Here is a 17,877-nt window from a genome sequence, read left to right as displayed (position 1 = left end):
TGAATCACTCATCGTAGGCTTATGAAGAAAGGTGTGTGTGTGTGTGTGTGTGTGTGTGTGTGTGTGTGTGTGTGTGTGTGTGTGTGTGTGTGTGTGTGTGTGTGTGTGTGTGTGTGTGTGTGTGTGTGTGTGTGTGTGTGCGTGTGTGTGTTGCCCATATAAACCAGAGTGAGAATTTTAGCTCAGACTTTTTACTAGCTATTTGCATAATTCTACTTAATTCTACCTAATAACAAAGTGGGGGAAGGGGGGGGGGTTCAAGCTTCCTAAAGTACAGAATATTACTGTATTTTGTGTGGATACAGCATTCTCACTCAAGAGTGCAACAAATATAGCCTCAAATGCAAGTCTTAAAATATGTTAATAAGCCATAGAACCTTTCCCAGCCCACAACATTTTCCCACAATGCACAATCATTAAATCTGTAAAAAGACATTTAAGGTATTTTATTGTGTGTTCTACAGTGTTTTACTGTTGAAATTACAGAAAAGTCTTACAGTGTTTGTGTGTGTGTGTGTGTGTGTGTGTGTGTGTGTGCACGCATGGTTGTGTGCGCTTGTCGTTGTTGTTTATGGAACCTGTCTACAGATCCACCGAGGGAAAAACAGCCACACAGGCAATGCAGTGAATCGAACGCACAAGACATGTTAAACAGACCTATCATTTGCTATAACTGAACGATGCAGCAGCGACGCAGTGGTATTCAAAAAGCGTCTCCCATTCTTTTTCCCGATGATATCCTAATCTAGCGAGGCACATTAGGAGGTGATTGTGTCTGGTGAACAGCCTGATTAATACCTTTCGTCACTCCCCAGCGTACATTACACAGCCAAGCCCTCTCATAAATTGTTTGCAAAGTCCCAATCCTAAATGTGTCATCTCTGCGTGAATCGACGCTCCCTGAACATATGGTGTTCCTTCCTTCCTCTGTGTCAGCAAAAGGCATCAGTCCCCACTACTGAGGAAACGTTTGAGTTGGACAGCATGTGCCAAACAGAGTAAGGCACAATCAACCAACAACTGCCATTGTTTTCACCTGTCTGAATACAGCGCAGGCAGGGAGAGACTTGGACTGGCGCAAGGCAGCACTCACCACTCAGTAGCTGGCAGTGATCATGAATCACTAATCGTAGGCAATTAAGAAGAAAGGTGTATGTGTTGCCCATACAAACCAGAGTGAGAATTTTAGCTCAGAGGAGGAGGAGGCCAATCACAGACTCCCGCTCTATTCCAAACGGCAGAACAAAGTGTGTGTGTAGATGAGAAATGTTTCAAATAGGCCTAGCATGTGCATCACTATCACCAGAGAGGAAGAGGTGAAGCAAGAGGATAACCTCTGTCCAAAATCTGCCTCTGCCAGATAAGCAGATCTTTTTGCGTGGTAGTCTATGAGAGAGTGTCAAATTACAAGATGCTTATGTGATCAAATAGCATAATGTCTAGGTTGTTACAAATGCACTGTTATAAGTGGACTCACGTGCCATTCTGCAACTTAGTTGTGCTTGTTGTTCACATACGTATCTGCTCTCTCACTGGCCTGAATGGCCCCACCTGATCTCGTCTCCTGCTGCCTGCCTTCCATATTTTAGTTACTTGAACAACTTGTCAATATAATAGATAATCTTAGCTATCACGAGCCAACAAGAGTGAAGAAATTCGAGGCAGAGTCATAAGGACACCATAGAGACACCCTAAAAAATGTTCTGATTGGGGAAGGCCCACTCTGGTCTGCTTATTGAGCAAAACATCTGACTGGCTCAGCATAATAGAATCCGCCCTACGGTTGCGTTGCGTTCCCCTGCCAAGACGTTCTATGCATCAACCAATGGTTGCGTGCCACGTCATCGACTGTGTCATCGACCACGAAAGGGTTCTACCTGGAACCCCAAAAAATTATTCAAAGGGTTATGGGGACAGCCAAAGAACCCTTTTAGTTCCTAAATAGCACCTTTTTCTCTAAGAGTGTAGTGATAAAGACAGCCAGTGGTTGCAGGGCAGTGTGTGAGCCATAATCAAAGTGTCAAGCTAATCTGTTGAGAGAGACTATAGATCTAGAGACTACAGAGACTACAGTATATGAGCGAACTGAGTTGTAGACAGCCAGTGGTGATCAGCAGGGCAGAGCAGAGCAGGGGTAGTTACCTCATACTCCTGTGAGAAGCGGAGTCCGTCGTTGGCCTTAAGTCGCTCGATGTGGTTAGCCAGATCAGTGGTGGAGATGAAAGGGTGCTCCATCATCCCTGAAGGAGAGAGGAAGAATGTTACCTATTTACAGCGGTACATGAAACTTTCCTTAAGCTATGGATGAAAAGTACAACACAGTGTGATATATGGACGCACACACACTTGCAGCAGGTTGACGTTTATTGGGATGAGAGTGGTCCTGGAGGCAGAACTGAGCGATTTCTGCTAGATGTGCTTTTTGATCCTAATTTAAGGTTAGGGTTAGGCATTAGGGTTAGCAGTGTGGTTAAGGTTAATGTTATGTTTAAAATCAGATGTTGTGACTTTGTGGCTGTGCAAGCTAGTGACCGTTCTGCAGAGCTGCCTCCAGAACAGGATTCATGACGAAAAAGCTAACCTGCACACAACAGACATACACACACTGAATGTGAGATATGCAACCAGTGAACTGATGCAAGTGTGATGACAAAGCACAGAGCTCATTGAGAGTGGTGATATGGAAAGAAGTGTGTGGAGAGAGAGAGAGAGACAGAGAGAGAGAGAGAGAGAGAGAGAGAGGGAGGATGTTCAGAGCATCATGCTTTAACAACAGGTCACTTTCCAATTTTCCATGAAATGGTAGGTGCAAACTATCCCTTGCTATAGCTACATAAGACCAACATCTTAATACATTAGTAATGATATTGTCACAAAGCAAAACAATACTTTAGAAGATATACCATATACATTTGCTACCAGGTGATATATAGCTATTGATCCTGAAACGAATGATGCTGAAAGTGCGAGACTTGTAAACAGAACACATACAGGTACAGTATATCATCTTTTTCAGCGGTAAAAGAGCTCAGGGATTGATGCAGGAACAATCTTTCATCTCTGCTTGTCCTCAAAGCAATAGCAAATTGATTATCCTCCAAAATGACAGGACAGACCGAGACACAGACACCACTAAACAACAAACACAGACACAAATGTCTCAAACATATAATATTGATTCAAATAATAAATGAATTATATAATTGTCAATAGAGGCTCTATGCATATTACGGCATTCTTATCTTATTGGCTTATTGACCCTATTGACCCTTCTTATCTTATTGGCTTATTGACCCTATTGACCCTAAGCTCTGACCTCTAAACCCTGACTCTCTTCTATAACCCTTGACCTCCCACAAACAGCCATCCAATCAAACACTGTGGATAGTTCTCAGCCAGCGGTGACAGGTAGCAGTTCTGAGGCCAGCCTGTCGAAAGGAAGTGACACAGCTAGTGGGGATGAGGGGGGTGGGAGTTCAGTGGAAGGGGGTGGGAGGATCCAGCTGACTGAGCTACAAATCAGATGCTCACAGAGGAGGTGCAGCTAGCATGGAGCCGAGATGAGATGGCCTTAGTGGGTGACATACAGAAATCAGCAGTGGAGGATGAATAGAGAGGGTGGAGGTGGGTGTTCTTGGAGGAGGGGGGTGGGGGTGGGTGTTCCAACTCAGCTCCCAAAGTAGCACCATCACAACACTTGCTGTCGGTTTTGGTGCAACAGTCACTGACTACATAAACTAACTACTGTATGTACAGATCAGGATCAGTTCTAACACTAATAAGTAATTGATGGGTAGTTATATTTGTCCTATTAGAGCTCAGACTGTGCCTCAGGGGGAGTTGAGATATGCATGAAAAAAAATCAAATTTCCATATAATCCACACTTGTACATGTGTGAATTGGAAATGTGTTTTTTTTGCATATTCCAACTCCCCCTGAAGCACAGTCTGAGCTGTGATTGTGCTACTGAGAGAACTGATGCAGAGTGACTCAGAGATCAGAGAGAGAGAGAGAGAGAGATCAGAGAGAGAGCGAGAGAGAGATCAGAGAGGGAGCGAGAGAGAGCGAAAGAGAGAGAGCGAGATCACAGAGAGATCAGAGAGAGAGAAGGAAAGAGGATATGCTTAAATAGGTAGAAAACACAGGAGGAATGAAAACTAACTTGGAGTGTTCGGACAACTGAGGGCACTGGAACCTGTGGGGAGAAGATGGGGGAGGTCGGTGTGTCATACTCAACAGCCAAAACCAGAGGGATCATTCATGATAAAGGGGGAAGAGAGGAAAAGGAGGGGAGAAGAGGGTAAAGAAGGATTAGGAGAGAGATAAAGGGGGATAGAGAAAGAGAACCAAGGTTTTCAGAACTGAAGAGAGTCAGTTTGTTAGGCTGAAACTGAGAGGAATGATGCAATTCCAGGAGGTCTCCATCCATGACAATAGCCTGGATCCAAATTGAACTCTTCGATTTCACCTCATGGTATTGGGTCCGGGCTACCATGACAGTCCATATGTACCCTGACACATAACTGTCTTAGACATAAGACAGACTATACTGTATGTACTACTACCCTATATTAAAGTATCATAGAGTGCTTTAGTATGCAACAGAGGCATCGATAGTGAAGAACTGAGCTATTAGGACACGCCTGATGTCTAGCGCTGTTCTTCATTGTTGCTCATGAAGGACACACAAGGTAAGAGGCAAGCTAGTCAACAACATACCTGCCTCTATTTGTGTAAACAACATCAGACAGGTCCCCCACTGCTAGAGACCCACAAGCTGCCCATCTAATAGCACATTACTAGAACAAATACTAAAGAGGATCCCTGTGAAGGATCTAGCTTCAAAACACCCCAGCGTGGAGGGATGGAGGGGAGAGAGATGAGATGAAGGGTTAGAGAGAGAGAGAAATAGAGAGAGAGAGACGGCATAAAGTAAGAAAGAGTGACAGCAGGAGACAGAGTGAGAAAGCGAGAAAGAGGGCGAGAGAGCGCACAGGAAGAAAGTGCTAGAGAGAGAGAGAGAGGAGAGGAGGAAGCACAGAAAGAAAGGGCGAGTGATTCTGTGGGCTTATATTCGAGTTCAACGCTGCTTCCAACGGTAGTTAATTAGCAAGCTGGGTCATTGCAGCCCATTAGAAGAGACACAGAGCCTGTGTCCCAAATGGCACCCTATTCCCTATATAGTGCACGACATTTGACCAGGACCCTGCTTGCCAGTTATTTATTTAAAACATAAGTTTATTTGCCCGCCCGGCTATTAAAAAGGACAGGCGGCTATTTGAGCTTTTAATTTAAGTTTAACGGTATGATAAGAGACCATTTAGGCTTCTTAAGGTCATAAATGGAAGTTTAGAGGGAGAGGACATCTCAACTTTCAGACTAAAACCAGCGCTTTGAGTTGTTGATCGACAGATAGTACCTTCAATCCTCAACTACAGTATCTCTCTTTGCATAGAGTATACCAACTTCACCTCAACCCAAGTACTACAAATACTACAAGAGTGATATGATCCTATGCATTAGGCCTTGTTAACGTACAATCCTTCTCATCCTCAACCCTCCCAATATAACAAAGACAAGATGATGACATCCACACAGAAAGTTCTCCAGTTTTAAAAACAAAAACAAATAACACTGAGAAAGTGTGAAATTAACACACTGCTTAATGTATTTCCGAGAATACCTTAGCTTTCGAGTAAATTGTAGTTACCACCCATGACTGTATTTGTTTGTGACAGAGACATCATTGCTGCATTTATCCATTTTTGGTTCCATGGACTTCACCAAGTGAGATCCTAATTGAATATGTTATTAGATTTTTTTTTTTAAAGACATCCTCAGTGATTTTTGAACTTCTCCTGTTGAAAAGAAATATCCCAAGTATAAAATACAGTCATGTCCACACACTAAAGGGTACACAAATGATGTTTAAAGCAAAATAGTGGTGTTTAGACACAACTGAAAACTTCAAGGAGTAGGGAATTAAATACATTGGTTTGATGGTATTGTGATGTCATCCGCCTCCCCCCTTGCATGAGGAACAATAGAGAGCAATAGTGAACAAAAGAGAACCCCCCCCCCCCCATTTGTGCTGTGCTATGTCATGACTTAACTGTACCACCTATTGAGATGTGCCTTTTGTTAAGTAAATCAGATGTTAAATCATGTGAAAAGGAGACTGGAGTGCCACTTTAGCACAATGCCATACACATTTTATAAGGCTTTACTTTGAGTGCCGAGTTTTACCCAAATACAGGAGCCTGGAACTCATACACATCACTATGAACCAAAACCATGACAATCATTAACATGTTTCCCAGTAAGCTCTATTGCAGTTTGATTTTTCAAAATGGTTTGTTTCGTTATCTGTTTGTGCATGTGCATGTACATGGACTAATTAGTTAATATTATGGCACTCAAATAAAAATGACAAATATTTTCTAAACTGATCCAATATGTTACTTAGAATTATTGCACCTGTTACTGAAATGGCTGTTCTAGTTTAGATGCTTTAGCTCAGGTCTCGCCCACTTCGTTCGTGGAGAGCTACCCTCCTGTATGTTTTCGCACCAACCCCAGTTGTAACTAACCTGGTTTAGTTTATCAACCAGCTAGTTTTCAGAGTCAGGCATGCTAGATTAGGGTTGGTGTGAAAACCTATAGGATGGTAGCTTTCCAGGAACTGGGTTGGAAAGTCCTGCTTTAGGTAGTCTCATAGTGTAGTCTTCCCAACCCATTCTGAAAACAGGTCCCAAAAGTTATATTACTACACTGGCTGGATTCCAATAGCACATACAAAGGTGATGTGTAAGTCACCATAATGTGACTTGCAGGCCCTATGTGGCCTGTAAACCACAACTTTCAGGCCATTGTATTACACACAACAAAATATTTAGATTTGTGCCTAAAGGGGTACAAACACTTGTAACTGTAGTGGTACTCTGTAAGGTCATCCTTTGTACCTTTTTAAGTGCATTAATTGTACCCCAGTTCATACCTCAGGCCAGAAAGGAATTAGGGTTATCAAAATTGACTGAATTATTTCAGATTTCCCTCTTCCATTTCCAGGAAACTTCCAATCAGCATTTCTGGAAAACCTGGGAAATGTATCATCATTTTTCAATTCTACCTGCAAGTCATATTATGCCAATTTGCAAAGTGATGTGTAATTCCTATGGAATCCAGCCAGAGTTAGGATATCCAACAGTTGGCGGTTGTATTAATCTGCATTCGGAATGACTTCCAGGATTAGGAACATTGTGCGGAGACTACCTAAAACATTTAAACTGGACAAAACTTTTCAGTAACGGGTGCAAGAAATGTAACCAACGCCCCCCAGGAAATGTAATTATGCCTCCCAAAAAATGTAACCTTTATTTTTCCAGGCAAATCAGTAAAGAACAAAATCTTATTTGCAATGATGGCCTACCCCGGCCAAATCCTAACCCGGACAATGCTGGGCCAATTGTGCGCCGCCCTATGGGACTCCCAGTCACGACCGGTTGTCATACAGCCTTGTATCGTACCAGGCTCTGTAGTGACGCCTCTAGCACTGAGATGCAGTGTCTTAGACCGCTGCGCCACTCGGGACCCCCCAATGCAGCAATGCACGTGCACAAACATAGATACTGAAACAAACAATTCCAAAACCCAACCTGCAATAGAGCATGCTGGGATATATAATAATGATGGGTGTGGTTTTGGTTCAAAGAGATGTATATGAGTTTCAGGTCACTCTATTAGGGTAATACAAGACCCTTAAAATAAGGCCGTATGAAATATGTAAGGTATTGTGTTACAAATACACATTTGTTATCACTTGGTGATGTCAGGAGGGATGAAAATGGATGAATGCAACAAGCATATATCTCAGTCACTAACAAATACAGTCATGGGTGTTTTTTTATTTGAAAGATCAGGCACTCTGGGAAATATTTAAATAAGGGTTTAAACTAAGCAGTGTTCATTTAACACGGTTCCCGATGTCTATATGGGTCCACAAACTCAATACTTTCAGTGTTGATTTAACACTCGGTGTTTATTTTATTTTATTTTTACACTGGAGAATGTGGTGTGCAGTAAAGCAGGTACATTCCACCGATGATAGTCGGCATAATTGAATGTCGACAATCTTTAATTTGAGATAACCGGCATCTGATATTATTCTAATTTAGCAGAATCTAATTTAGCTGCATATACACTGAGAACTCAGAAGGTTTTCCTATTACATCTTCCAAAGCTGTCCTGTGAGCTGCATTACACTGCTTCTCCTATCAAAGTGGTTACAAAAATCTACACATTTACCAGAATGTATCAAAGCGTAAGAGTGTGACCAGTGGAGGTGGCTCGAGGCCAGGTTTTATAAGCAACCTTGTTAGAGATTTGACTGTAGGCAAAGTGGAAAGTTTGGCCATGGTTTCTAAACTTAAGTGTGTCTGTGTGGGTTGTTTTGTCTGCTCAACAAGATCTCGAAGTTTCCCTTTGAAATTCTACGTATTATGGATGAAGGTCTATTTTTGTTCCCGTTCATTCTGCATGGTCACAGGGTTAATCCCGTGTGGTTACAGGGGTGAAACGGAAACAACTCAAAGGGTTAACTGTATGTGTTCATTCCCGAGTGGTTAAGGTTAGGACTATGGTTTACAGGAGGCTAAAAACAAAAATTAGGAAAAACAACGCACTCAGGTATCATCAGTATTCACAGTGATCTGGCGGCTTGCTAGAACATTGTGAACTGCGATAGCGCAGTGGTCTGAGCAGCGTGCTCCGACTCTGAGAATCATGAGTTTTCTCCCAGTGTTTCTTTGGGGGTGAGTGCAGAGAAAGGCCTATCGACGTTCTTAGGACCTTTTCAAACGTCCGAATTTGCAGTGTGTGTCTAGTGATCAGTCCGGTCTGCTAGTGTGTCTGGGTGGGTGAGTTTGTGTTTGTGTGCGTCTATACCTTGTGTCTGGTAGTTAAGTCGTCTCATCTCCACAGGGTCAGAGGAGTGGGCCAGCAGAGAGTCCTTCACCCCAACAGAGTGCTCATCCTTGGCAGAGGGAGATGCTCGTTTCCTGGGGAGAGAGGCAGGGAGGATAGGCCATGAGAGGAGCTGTAAACACAGTATATTCTCTGTTCCAAAATTCACACTACTATTTAGAATGTAATGTATTTGGCATGTATTCTAAGTGGCATGCTAAAAGGCCTTTAGACATTGGAATGTAACCATACAGCAGGGGCCTGCTGGCTTGGGATGGTCAACCCCTTACACAGATTACCCATCAGAACCCAATCCACTTCATGTGGAAGATACCAGATACCAAGACGATGCTCAATTTGCAGGTAGTTAAAAGTCATGTTGAGATGTGTAACTTCCTGAAGCAGAGGCACACATCTACTCTTCAGAGTCAGATCAGAATCCCAGAATTGCATTTACACATACCCGGAAATGGACTTAATGAATAGGTGCTTCCAGTAATAGACCATGTCCAAAGACAGACCAGACACAAAGTCAACATACAGAATGCAAAATATAAAGAAAGCACACATAAATAAGTACATTTGTTTTATGTCCAAAACTGCACCATCCCTGCTATATAATGCCCTACCTTTGACCATAGCCACAGCCCTCAGCTCTGGTCAAAAGTAATGCGTTATATCGGGTGCAATTTGAGTATGCTGCTGTTAAATAACACTGTCTGCTGGGCTGTGTTCGTTGGTTCCCCAGATGAGGCCGTTTATGTGTGGAGGGCCCAATTTACTGTCTACACAGCTGGGGGGGAAGTGGTGACACAGTTTTAGGTTTACGCTCATTAAAACCTCTAATTTCCCCCATATGAATGTGTGAAAACAAAACAGGCTGAGCAATTAACGGATCAGTTGCAGTGACAGACTAGCAAGGCTGGCTAATTACAGAGGTGGAGAGAAAGAGAGAAGGAGGGAGGGAAGGAGAGAGGGGAGTGGGAGAGGGAGGGACTTGGGGAAGAGGGGATGGAGAGAAAGAAAGAGAGGGAGAGGAGGAAGGAAAGTAGGCAGAGGGGAGAGAGAGAAACAGAGAGAGAGCACATCTCCTCCATTCCCAATGCACAACACACGTCTCCTAGCGCGAGCATGATAACTGAGGTCTTAAGTGTTGACATGTTACAGCTGCTGCCAAGCAAATGCATTAAAGCATGCGTTCGTTTCTCTGGGTAGCGCTAACATTACGCTAACATGTCATGTGCAGCAGCCTTCATCGTTGAGTGCTGCTGCTGATGTGCTCACCTAACTCTGTCTCAGGGGCAGCTATTAGTGATGCCATGCTATCACAGCTGTCTATGAGAGGTGTCAGTCATGTTACTAGCCCTAAATTTACAGATTATATACACCTTAGCCAAATACATTCATACTAATTTTTTGACAATTCCTGACATGTAATCCTATAAAAAATTCCCTGTCTTAGGTCAGTTAGTATCATCACTTCATTTTAAGAATGTGAAATGTCAGAATAATAGTAGAGAGAATGATTTAAGCTATTATTTCTTTCATCACATTCCCAGTGGGTCAGAAGTTTACATACACTCAATTAGTATTTGGTAGCATTGCCTTTAAATTGTTTAACTTGGGTCAATCGTTTTGGGTAGCCTTCCACAAGCTTCCCACAATAAGTTGTGGAAAGCCCTTAAGGCTCGGGTCAATAGAGCTGCACTATATAGGAGATAAGATGCCATTTAGGACACAGCCACGGAGATGGACGGCGAGATGAGGATTGTAATGGAGATCGTAATAAAGCATGGAGGCAGGAAATAAGGAAGTGTGGGAAAGCGTGCTTTGTTATTCTGACTATTGCCTAGGAAACGACATGTCATTTGAACTCCACTTTTTGCATTTAGCTTGCAAGGCATCAGGGCTGCAGGTGTGTGTGGGTGTTGGTGGGGGGAACCGGGCAAAGGAGAAACCACAGACTATGAACTCTCAGAGAGATGTAGCTCAACAGATCAACAAGATCAAAGACATTTCTCAAAGCTGCCTGTAAACATTGCCCACACACGCATGCACATATTTGCATGCTCACACGCGCAAACACTACATGCGTGGACACACACACAGATGCACACACATAGAAACACAACCAGTCGAGAGCCAGACATGTCTCCTGTGAAAAAACACAACACACCAGTCAAAGAAAGGTGTGATGTGTAATAGTGATGGAAAGTTCAGTCAAAAGAACGATTCTGTAGACTCATTTTGTTCATTTGAGTCAGTAATGGCCAGAACACGCAGGACCCCCACACCAGCGAATGATGAACTGAAAACTTGAAAGAGTCCTGATTCTACAAGCCTCTCGTTCATCACAGTTAGCAGGCAGGAGCCCCTACCGGCGAACGATGAACTGAAAACTGTCATAATCCGACAAACCTCTCGTTCACGTGTCGTTTACACGTGTGCTTATTGAAGCTGTCATTTGTGTCTGAGACTTGTTGTTTAAACAATGTAGGCCTACATTTGTTGATTGCTAGGGATACAAATAAGATGATGTCTTTCTACATTTAAAACAAGGTCTAGTTGTGGCCACATCCGGACTAGATTGTGAACGACTGTTGGAGGAGTGCATTGCTCAACTGCCGTGAGGGTGATAAGCACAATATGGTTCGCTGCAGCCCCCCCCCCAAACGATTTGTTCTCGAGTTCAAGTTTGTTTAGTAGAGGCTGTTCATGCTTTGATTCTTCAAAGCCGATTCCATCATAACATTCAATAATTAATGAATTGTGTTCATTCTTGCACCATGAGATGAATTGTCAGTTAACATATATTTTTATCCTCTATGCTGCCTGCAGCATGATCTATTTTCCTTTGAGTAATTATGACAGACAGTTGTTGGTCAGAGCACATCTCTAGAGCTGTTGAGTCGGAGGACTGTATATCAATCCTGCTGCTAGCAGGCCAAAAGAACGACTAAAATGAACGAGTCACTCAGAAAAACGATTCATGACTTTCGAGTCAGAAAAAAAGAGTAGTAGAAAAAGAATCGATCGCATACTGGACCTCGCTATGTGTGATCTTGACAGTGTAGTAGAAACAAAGAGCATGTCAGTCTGTCACTCTGACTCTCTACATCAGGCATCAGTCAGAACAGAACAGAGTGGAGCAGCCTGACCCAGAAGCACATCTTATAGAGGAGTAAAAGCATCTGTCCACATGCTTCCCAGCTCAACTACCTTTTGTGACGTTTTTGTTAGTTTGTGTCTCAGCGAGGGTTTTATCAGTTGTTTGGGCACAACAGCAAAAAGTTTGAGGCAAGCCGAAGTCAGTAGCCGAAGTCTACTCCCATTCGTCGGTGATTGGTCAACAGCAGGGGTTCTTCAATTAAGTGGGTTTTTTGTCATTCAATGAGAGACCAATCGGTTTCATGCAGATATTTTCACTTTAGAAATACTGCAATAACATCTTAATTTGATGTAAAAACATGTTTTTTTTCTCAAGCGAAGGTCTTTTAAGGGACTATGCAAGCACACTCGTACAGCCAGCTGAAGCCTTAGCATGCTGACGCCTTATGGGGAGGGGAGAGGAAGGGTGTGCTGCAGATTGACAGCCAAGCCAGGGTTGAGAGGGGGGAAAGTGGTGTACGGGTGTAAAACAGGAGAGAAGTACTAACCTTTCTTGTTTGCTGCGTTCACAGAAAGCAGGGGGAAAGTGAGCGAGGGAGAAAACAGAGAGGGAGAGAGAGAGGGAGGAGGATTAAATTACAGGGTTAAAGCATAGAAGCAGTGGATGGGGAACAGAATCTGGCTAATACAAGCTCTTTACTTCACACCTCCCTCTATCCCTCATTCCATCCATCCATCCCTCCCTCCCACCCTCTCTCTCTCCTCCAATCTCTCAGCCCTGCGGTTTTATTCAGATAATAACGCTGACATTTTGAAAATGAGTTTTTTCCTCCAGGGGCCCAGATCTCAATCCCTGTCACTGTGATCATCTTCAACAAGTGTTTAAATATATATATATTTTTCTTTACAACCCATTCTCTTAAGATACATATGCTGGGATTTTTTTTTTAAAGGAGGATCTACATATCTGCTATGTGGGGAATTCAGGAGATAATTATATTCTCTGCAGTTGGACAGGCTTGATGATGGTGCACTCTGCTCTCTCAGGTTACTTGAGGTAGATATTGTACTAGCTCAGTGGAAATACAGTAGGCTGCATCCTGCAACTAACGTTCCGGTATCAACTATGTTATCCTACTACATTGTGTGGACAGATGAGGATGGGGTTATTATATAATAAGCTGTTTCACCTCATATACTTTTGCAACTGTTGAAATGTCTATAGATCTGCCTCTTGTACTGTGTTTTGTAGCGTTTACATTCATTTATATTTGAATACAATCCATTCCAGCAAAATGACTTCCAAGTCAAAAAAAGTTGCTATGTGTCCTGGCATGGACATCAGAGAGTTATAGGCCTATGCAGTCAAATAGGCATGTTAAATTGGGACACTTCAAAAGATTTCTTCTCATTTGCTGTGAAGAAATCCTCCACCCTCCTGCCATCTAAGTCAGCCTTGCCTGAACTTTTCCACAGAGAAATACTTTGAATTACTAGTTCAGCTGAGTTCAGCTTATTACTTTCCTGGGTTGTTGTGTAAGAGCGAGTTGAGGTCTGGCTCCTTCTGATCGCCAGAGTGAGGAGAATTAAGGTGAGGCCAAGCATTTTGGAATGCTTTTTTAAATGATTACGTCCTTTTTAATGATCAAGTCAAGCACCTGATTCCCTTTTTTGTTCAAGCAGAGCTGAAGCGTCTGAGAAGTAAGGAGAGCTACACTACCACAAGCCCAAGCAACTCAAAGACTGAACAAACAGTAAGAGAGAAGGCTGACAAAAGTGGAGAAGAAAGTTGAACAGACAGAAGAAGACAGAGAAAGGAGGACCAGCTCGTCCCATCCCAGCAGTGTGCTAGCTAGCTGAGATTTCATTATTAGCGGAAGAAGCATATGGATCCCCTGTTCTTCCCTCTCTCTCTTACGATAGCTCAGCTAGAAGCTCTAAGGACAGCTACATTCAAAGAGAGCAGCGAAAACACAGCTGGGCCAACTCTGGGAGAGCATGGCCACAGGCTACCTGACTGAGATACCTCCCATATCAATGCCCACTCACTCCAAGGAGAGAGTCTCACAGAGCCTACAGGACTTCAGGCTGAGGCTAGATGAATGTCTATCTGTCTTGATGGAGTAACCACTGAACTCCAACGAATGCAGGCCAGTCAAGTTCTTCCACACCAATCTCAACAAACCATTTCTGTATGGACCTCGCTATGTGCATGGGGGGTATTGATTGTCATGCTGAAACAGGAAAGGGTCTTCCCAAAACTGTTGCCACAAAGTTGGAAGCACAGAACCATCTAGATTGTAATTGTACGATATAGCATTAAGATTTCCCTTCACTGGAACTAAGGGGTCTAGCCCGAACCATGAAAAACAGCTCCAGACCGGAATTCCTCCTCCACCAAATTTTACAGGTGACACTATGCATTCGGGCAGGTAGCATTCTCCTGGAATCCGCCAAACCCAGGGTCGTCTGTCAGACTGTGGAAGATGGTGAAGCGTGATTCAACATTCCAGCGAACGCATTCCCACTGCTTCAGAGTCCATTGGTGGCGAGCTTTACACCACTCCAGCCGATGCTTGATATTGCGCATGGTGAGCTTAGGCTTGTGTGCGGCTGCTCGGCCATGGAAACCCATTTCATGAAGCTCCCGATGAACTCAGTATTGAACTCAGAAGATTTTTTTGCGTTTCGCGCATCAGCATTCGGTGGCTCCTAGACATTTCCACTTCACAATAACAGCACTTACAGTTGACCAGGGCAGCTCTAGCAGAGCAGAAATTTGAAAAACTGACTTGTTGGAAAGGTGGCATCCTATCATGGTGCCACATTGAAAGTCACTGAGCTCTTCAGTAAGGCCATTCTACTGCCGGTCATCTATGGAGTTTGCATGGCTGTGTGCTCAATTTTATACACCTGTCAGCAACGGGTGTGGCTGAAATTGTCGAATCCACTCATTTGTAGGGATGTCCACTTACTTACGTATATACAGAGCATTCGGAAAGTATTCAGACACATGTTGTTGAGTTACAGCCTTTTAAAAAAATGGATTAATAAACTATTTTCCTCATCAATCTACAGACAATACCCGTCAATGACAAAGCGACACGTTTTTAGACATTTTAACACATAAAAAAAAAATACAAATACATTTATTCAGACCCTTTGCAATGAGACTCGAAATGAAGCTCAGGTGCATCCTGCTTCTATTGATCATCATTGAGATGTTTCTACAGCTTGATTGGAGTCCATCAGTGGTAAATTCAATTGATTGGTCATGATTTGGAAAGGCACACACCTGTCTATATAAGGTCCCACATTTGACAGTGCATGTCAGTGCATAAACCAAGTCATGAAGTTGAAGGAATTGTCCGTAGAGCTCCGAGACAGGATTGTTTTGAGGCACAGATCTGGGGAAGGGTACCAAAAAATGTCTGCAGCATTGAAGGTCCCCAAAAACAGAGACTCTTCCTAGAGCTGGCCGCACAGCCAAACTGAGCAATCGGGGGAGAAGGGCCTTGGTCAGGGAGGTGGCCAAGAACCCGATGGTCACCCGGACAGAGCTCTAGAGTTCCTCTTTGGACATGGGAGAACCTTCCAGAAGGACAACCATCTCTGCAGAATTCCACCAATCAGGCTTTTATGGTAGAGTGGCCAGACTGAAACCACTCCTCAGGTAAAAGGCACATGACAGCCTGCTTGGAGTTTGCCAAAAGGCACCTAAAGACTCTCAGACCATGATAAACAAGAATCTCTGGCCTGATGAAACCAAGATTTAACTATTTGGCCTGAATGCCAAGAGTCACATCTGGAGGAAACCTGGCAACATCCATACGATGAAGCCTAGTGGTGGCAGCATCATGCTGGGGGGGATGTTTTTCAGTGGCAGGTAATGGGAGACTCGTCAGGATCGAGGGAAAGATGAACGGGCCAAAGTACAGAGAGATCCTTGATGAAAACCTGCTCCAGAGCGCTCAGGACCTCAGACTGGGGCGAAGGTTCACCTTCCAACAGGAAAACGACCCTAAGCACACAGCCAAGACAACACAGGAGTGGCTTTGGGACAAGTCTCTAAATGTCCTTGAGTGGCCCAGCCAGAGCCCAGACTTGAAACCGATCAAACATCTCTGGAGAAACCTGAAAATAGCTGTGCAGCGACACTCCCCATCCAACCTGACAAAGAACAATGGGAGAAACTACCCAAATACAGGTGTGCCAAGCTTGTAGCTTTAGAATGCGAGCCCGTGATCGCTGCCAAAAGTGCTTCAACAAAGTACTAAGTAATGTGTCTGAATACTTATGTAAATGATATATTTCAGTTTCTTATTTTTTTTTAAATAAATTAGCAAACATTTCTAAAATCCTGCCTTTGCTGTGTCTTTATGGGGTGTTGTGTGTAGATTAATGAGGGGGGAAAAAACAATACGGTTGTTTTATAATAAGGCTGTAACGTAACAAAATGTGGAAAAATTCAAGGGGTCCGAAAGTGCACTGTATGGTGTATAGTGGTGTATAGTGGTGTATAGTGGTGTATAGTGCCAAAAATAAAAAAAATTGCACTTTGCTTTAAGTACATGCAACAACTTGAAGGTGTTATTTCTATAAAATGACAGTATACTGCTGTTTCTGATTTCAATTCGTTTATATTTTGTACTGTGACCACACTTGGTTGAGTGCGTCAATATTTCTGCAGTGCCATCTGGTTCATGGTTATCCCTTGGAACATGAATTAACACACTCTCAAAAAAAATGGGGTATGGTTAGGATACAGTGTTGTTCCCTGGGGTGCAAAAAAAAGTGAAAGGTACACTTCACAGGTACACATATGAACTCACATGGTACAGTTCGGTACCTTGTAAGTATAATCAGACATGTTTCTACACAACATTTAGAATATGAAGTACGATCACCATTCATAAGTGGGGGCAATGTACTGGTGGGGCTCATTAGCATATTTTGGGATGAGGTCAAATACACTATCCAAAAGTATGTGGACACCCCTTCAAATTAGTGGAATAGACTATTTCAGCCACACCTGTTGCTGACAGGTGTATAAAATCGAGCAGAGACTTTTAATGTGGCACCATCATAAGATGCAACCGTTCCAAGAAGTCAGTTCGACAAATTTCTGCCCTGATAGAGCTGCCCTGTTCAACTGTAGGTGCTGTTATTGTGAAGTGTAAACGTCTCGGCACAACAATGCCTCAGCCACGAAGTGATAGGCCACACAAGCTCAAAGAACGGGACCGCCGAGGGCTGAAGGGTGTAGCACATAAAAATTGGTTGTCCCCTGTTGCAACACTCAATACGAGTTCCAAACTGCCTGTGGAAGCTACGTCGGTGCATAAACTGCGCAATGCCAAGCATCGGACGGAGTGGTGTAAAGCTCGCAGCCATTGGACTCTGGAGCAGTTGAAACGTGTTCTATGGAGTGTTGAATCACGCTGCACGCATCACCATCTTCCAGTCTGACAGACAAATCTGGGTTTGGTGGATGCCAGGAGAATGCTACCTACCCCACTGTAAAGTTTGGGGGAGGAGGAATAATGGTCTGGGGCTGTTTTTCATTGTTCAGCCTTGGCCCCTTAGTTCCAGTGAAGGGAAATCATAACGCTACAGCATACAATGATATTCTATACGATTCTGTGCTTCCACATTTGTGGCAACAGCTTCCTGTTTCTGCATGACAATGCCCCCATGCACAGAAATGGTTTGTCAAGATCGATGTGGAAGAACTTGACTGGCCTTCTCAGAGCCCTGACCAATCCCATCGAACACCTTTGGGATGAATTGGAATGCAGACCGTGAGC

The 17,877-nt window shown here is 43.4% G+C and overlaps 1 protein-coding gene across 11 annotated transcripts in view; it reads right to left on the bottom strand.

The window, feature by feature from the left end:
• LOC109898078 (receptor-type tyrosine-protein phosphatase F-like) overlaps positions 1 to 17,877 on the bottom strand; it is a 405,249-nt gene that overhangs the window by 17,326 nt on the left and 370,046 nt on the right. For 6 of the 11 annotated variants that reach the window (XM_031833581.1, XM_031833582.1, XM_031833584.1 and 3 more), the window contains 4 exons: positions 12,619 to 12,630; positions 8,945 to 9,057; positions 4,164 to 4,196; positions 2,143 to 2,240 (listed from right to left, as the gene is read on the bottom strand). In XM_031833581.1, the coding sequence (XP_031689441.1) occupies positions 2,143 to 2,240; positions 4,164 to 4,196; positions 8,945 to 9,057; positions 12,619 to 12,630 (256 nt within the window). The remainder of the gene's footprint in view (positions 1 to 2,142; positions 2,241 to 4,163; positions 4,197 to 8,944; positions 9,058 to 12,618; positions 12,631 to 17,877) is intronic. The other 5 variants (XM_031833587.1, XM_031833590.1, XM_031833591.1 and 2 more) reach the window with 3 other exon arrangements.

This window comes from Oncorhynchus kisutch, linkage group LG10 (assembly GCF_002021735.2).
Source record: "Oncorhynchus kisutch isolate 150728-3 linkage group LG10, Okis_V2, whole genome shotgun sequence".
NCBI lineage: Eukaryota > Metazoa > Chordata > Actinopteri > Salmoniformes > Salmonidae > Oncorhynchus > Oncorhynchus kisutch.
This window is presented reverse-complemented; position numbering and strand designations above follow the sequence as displayed.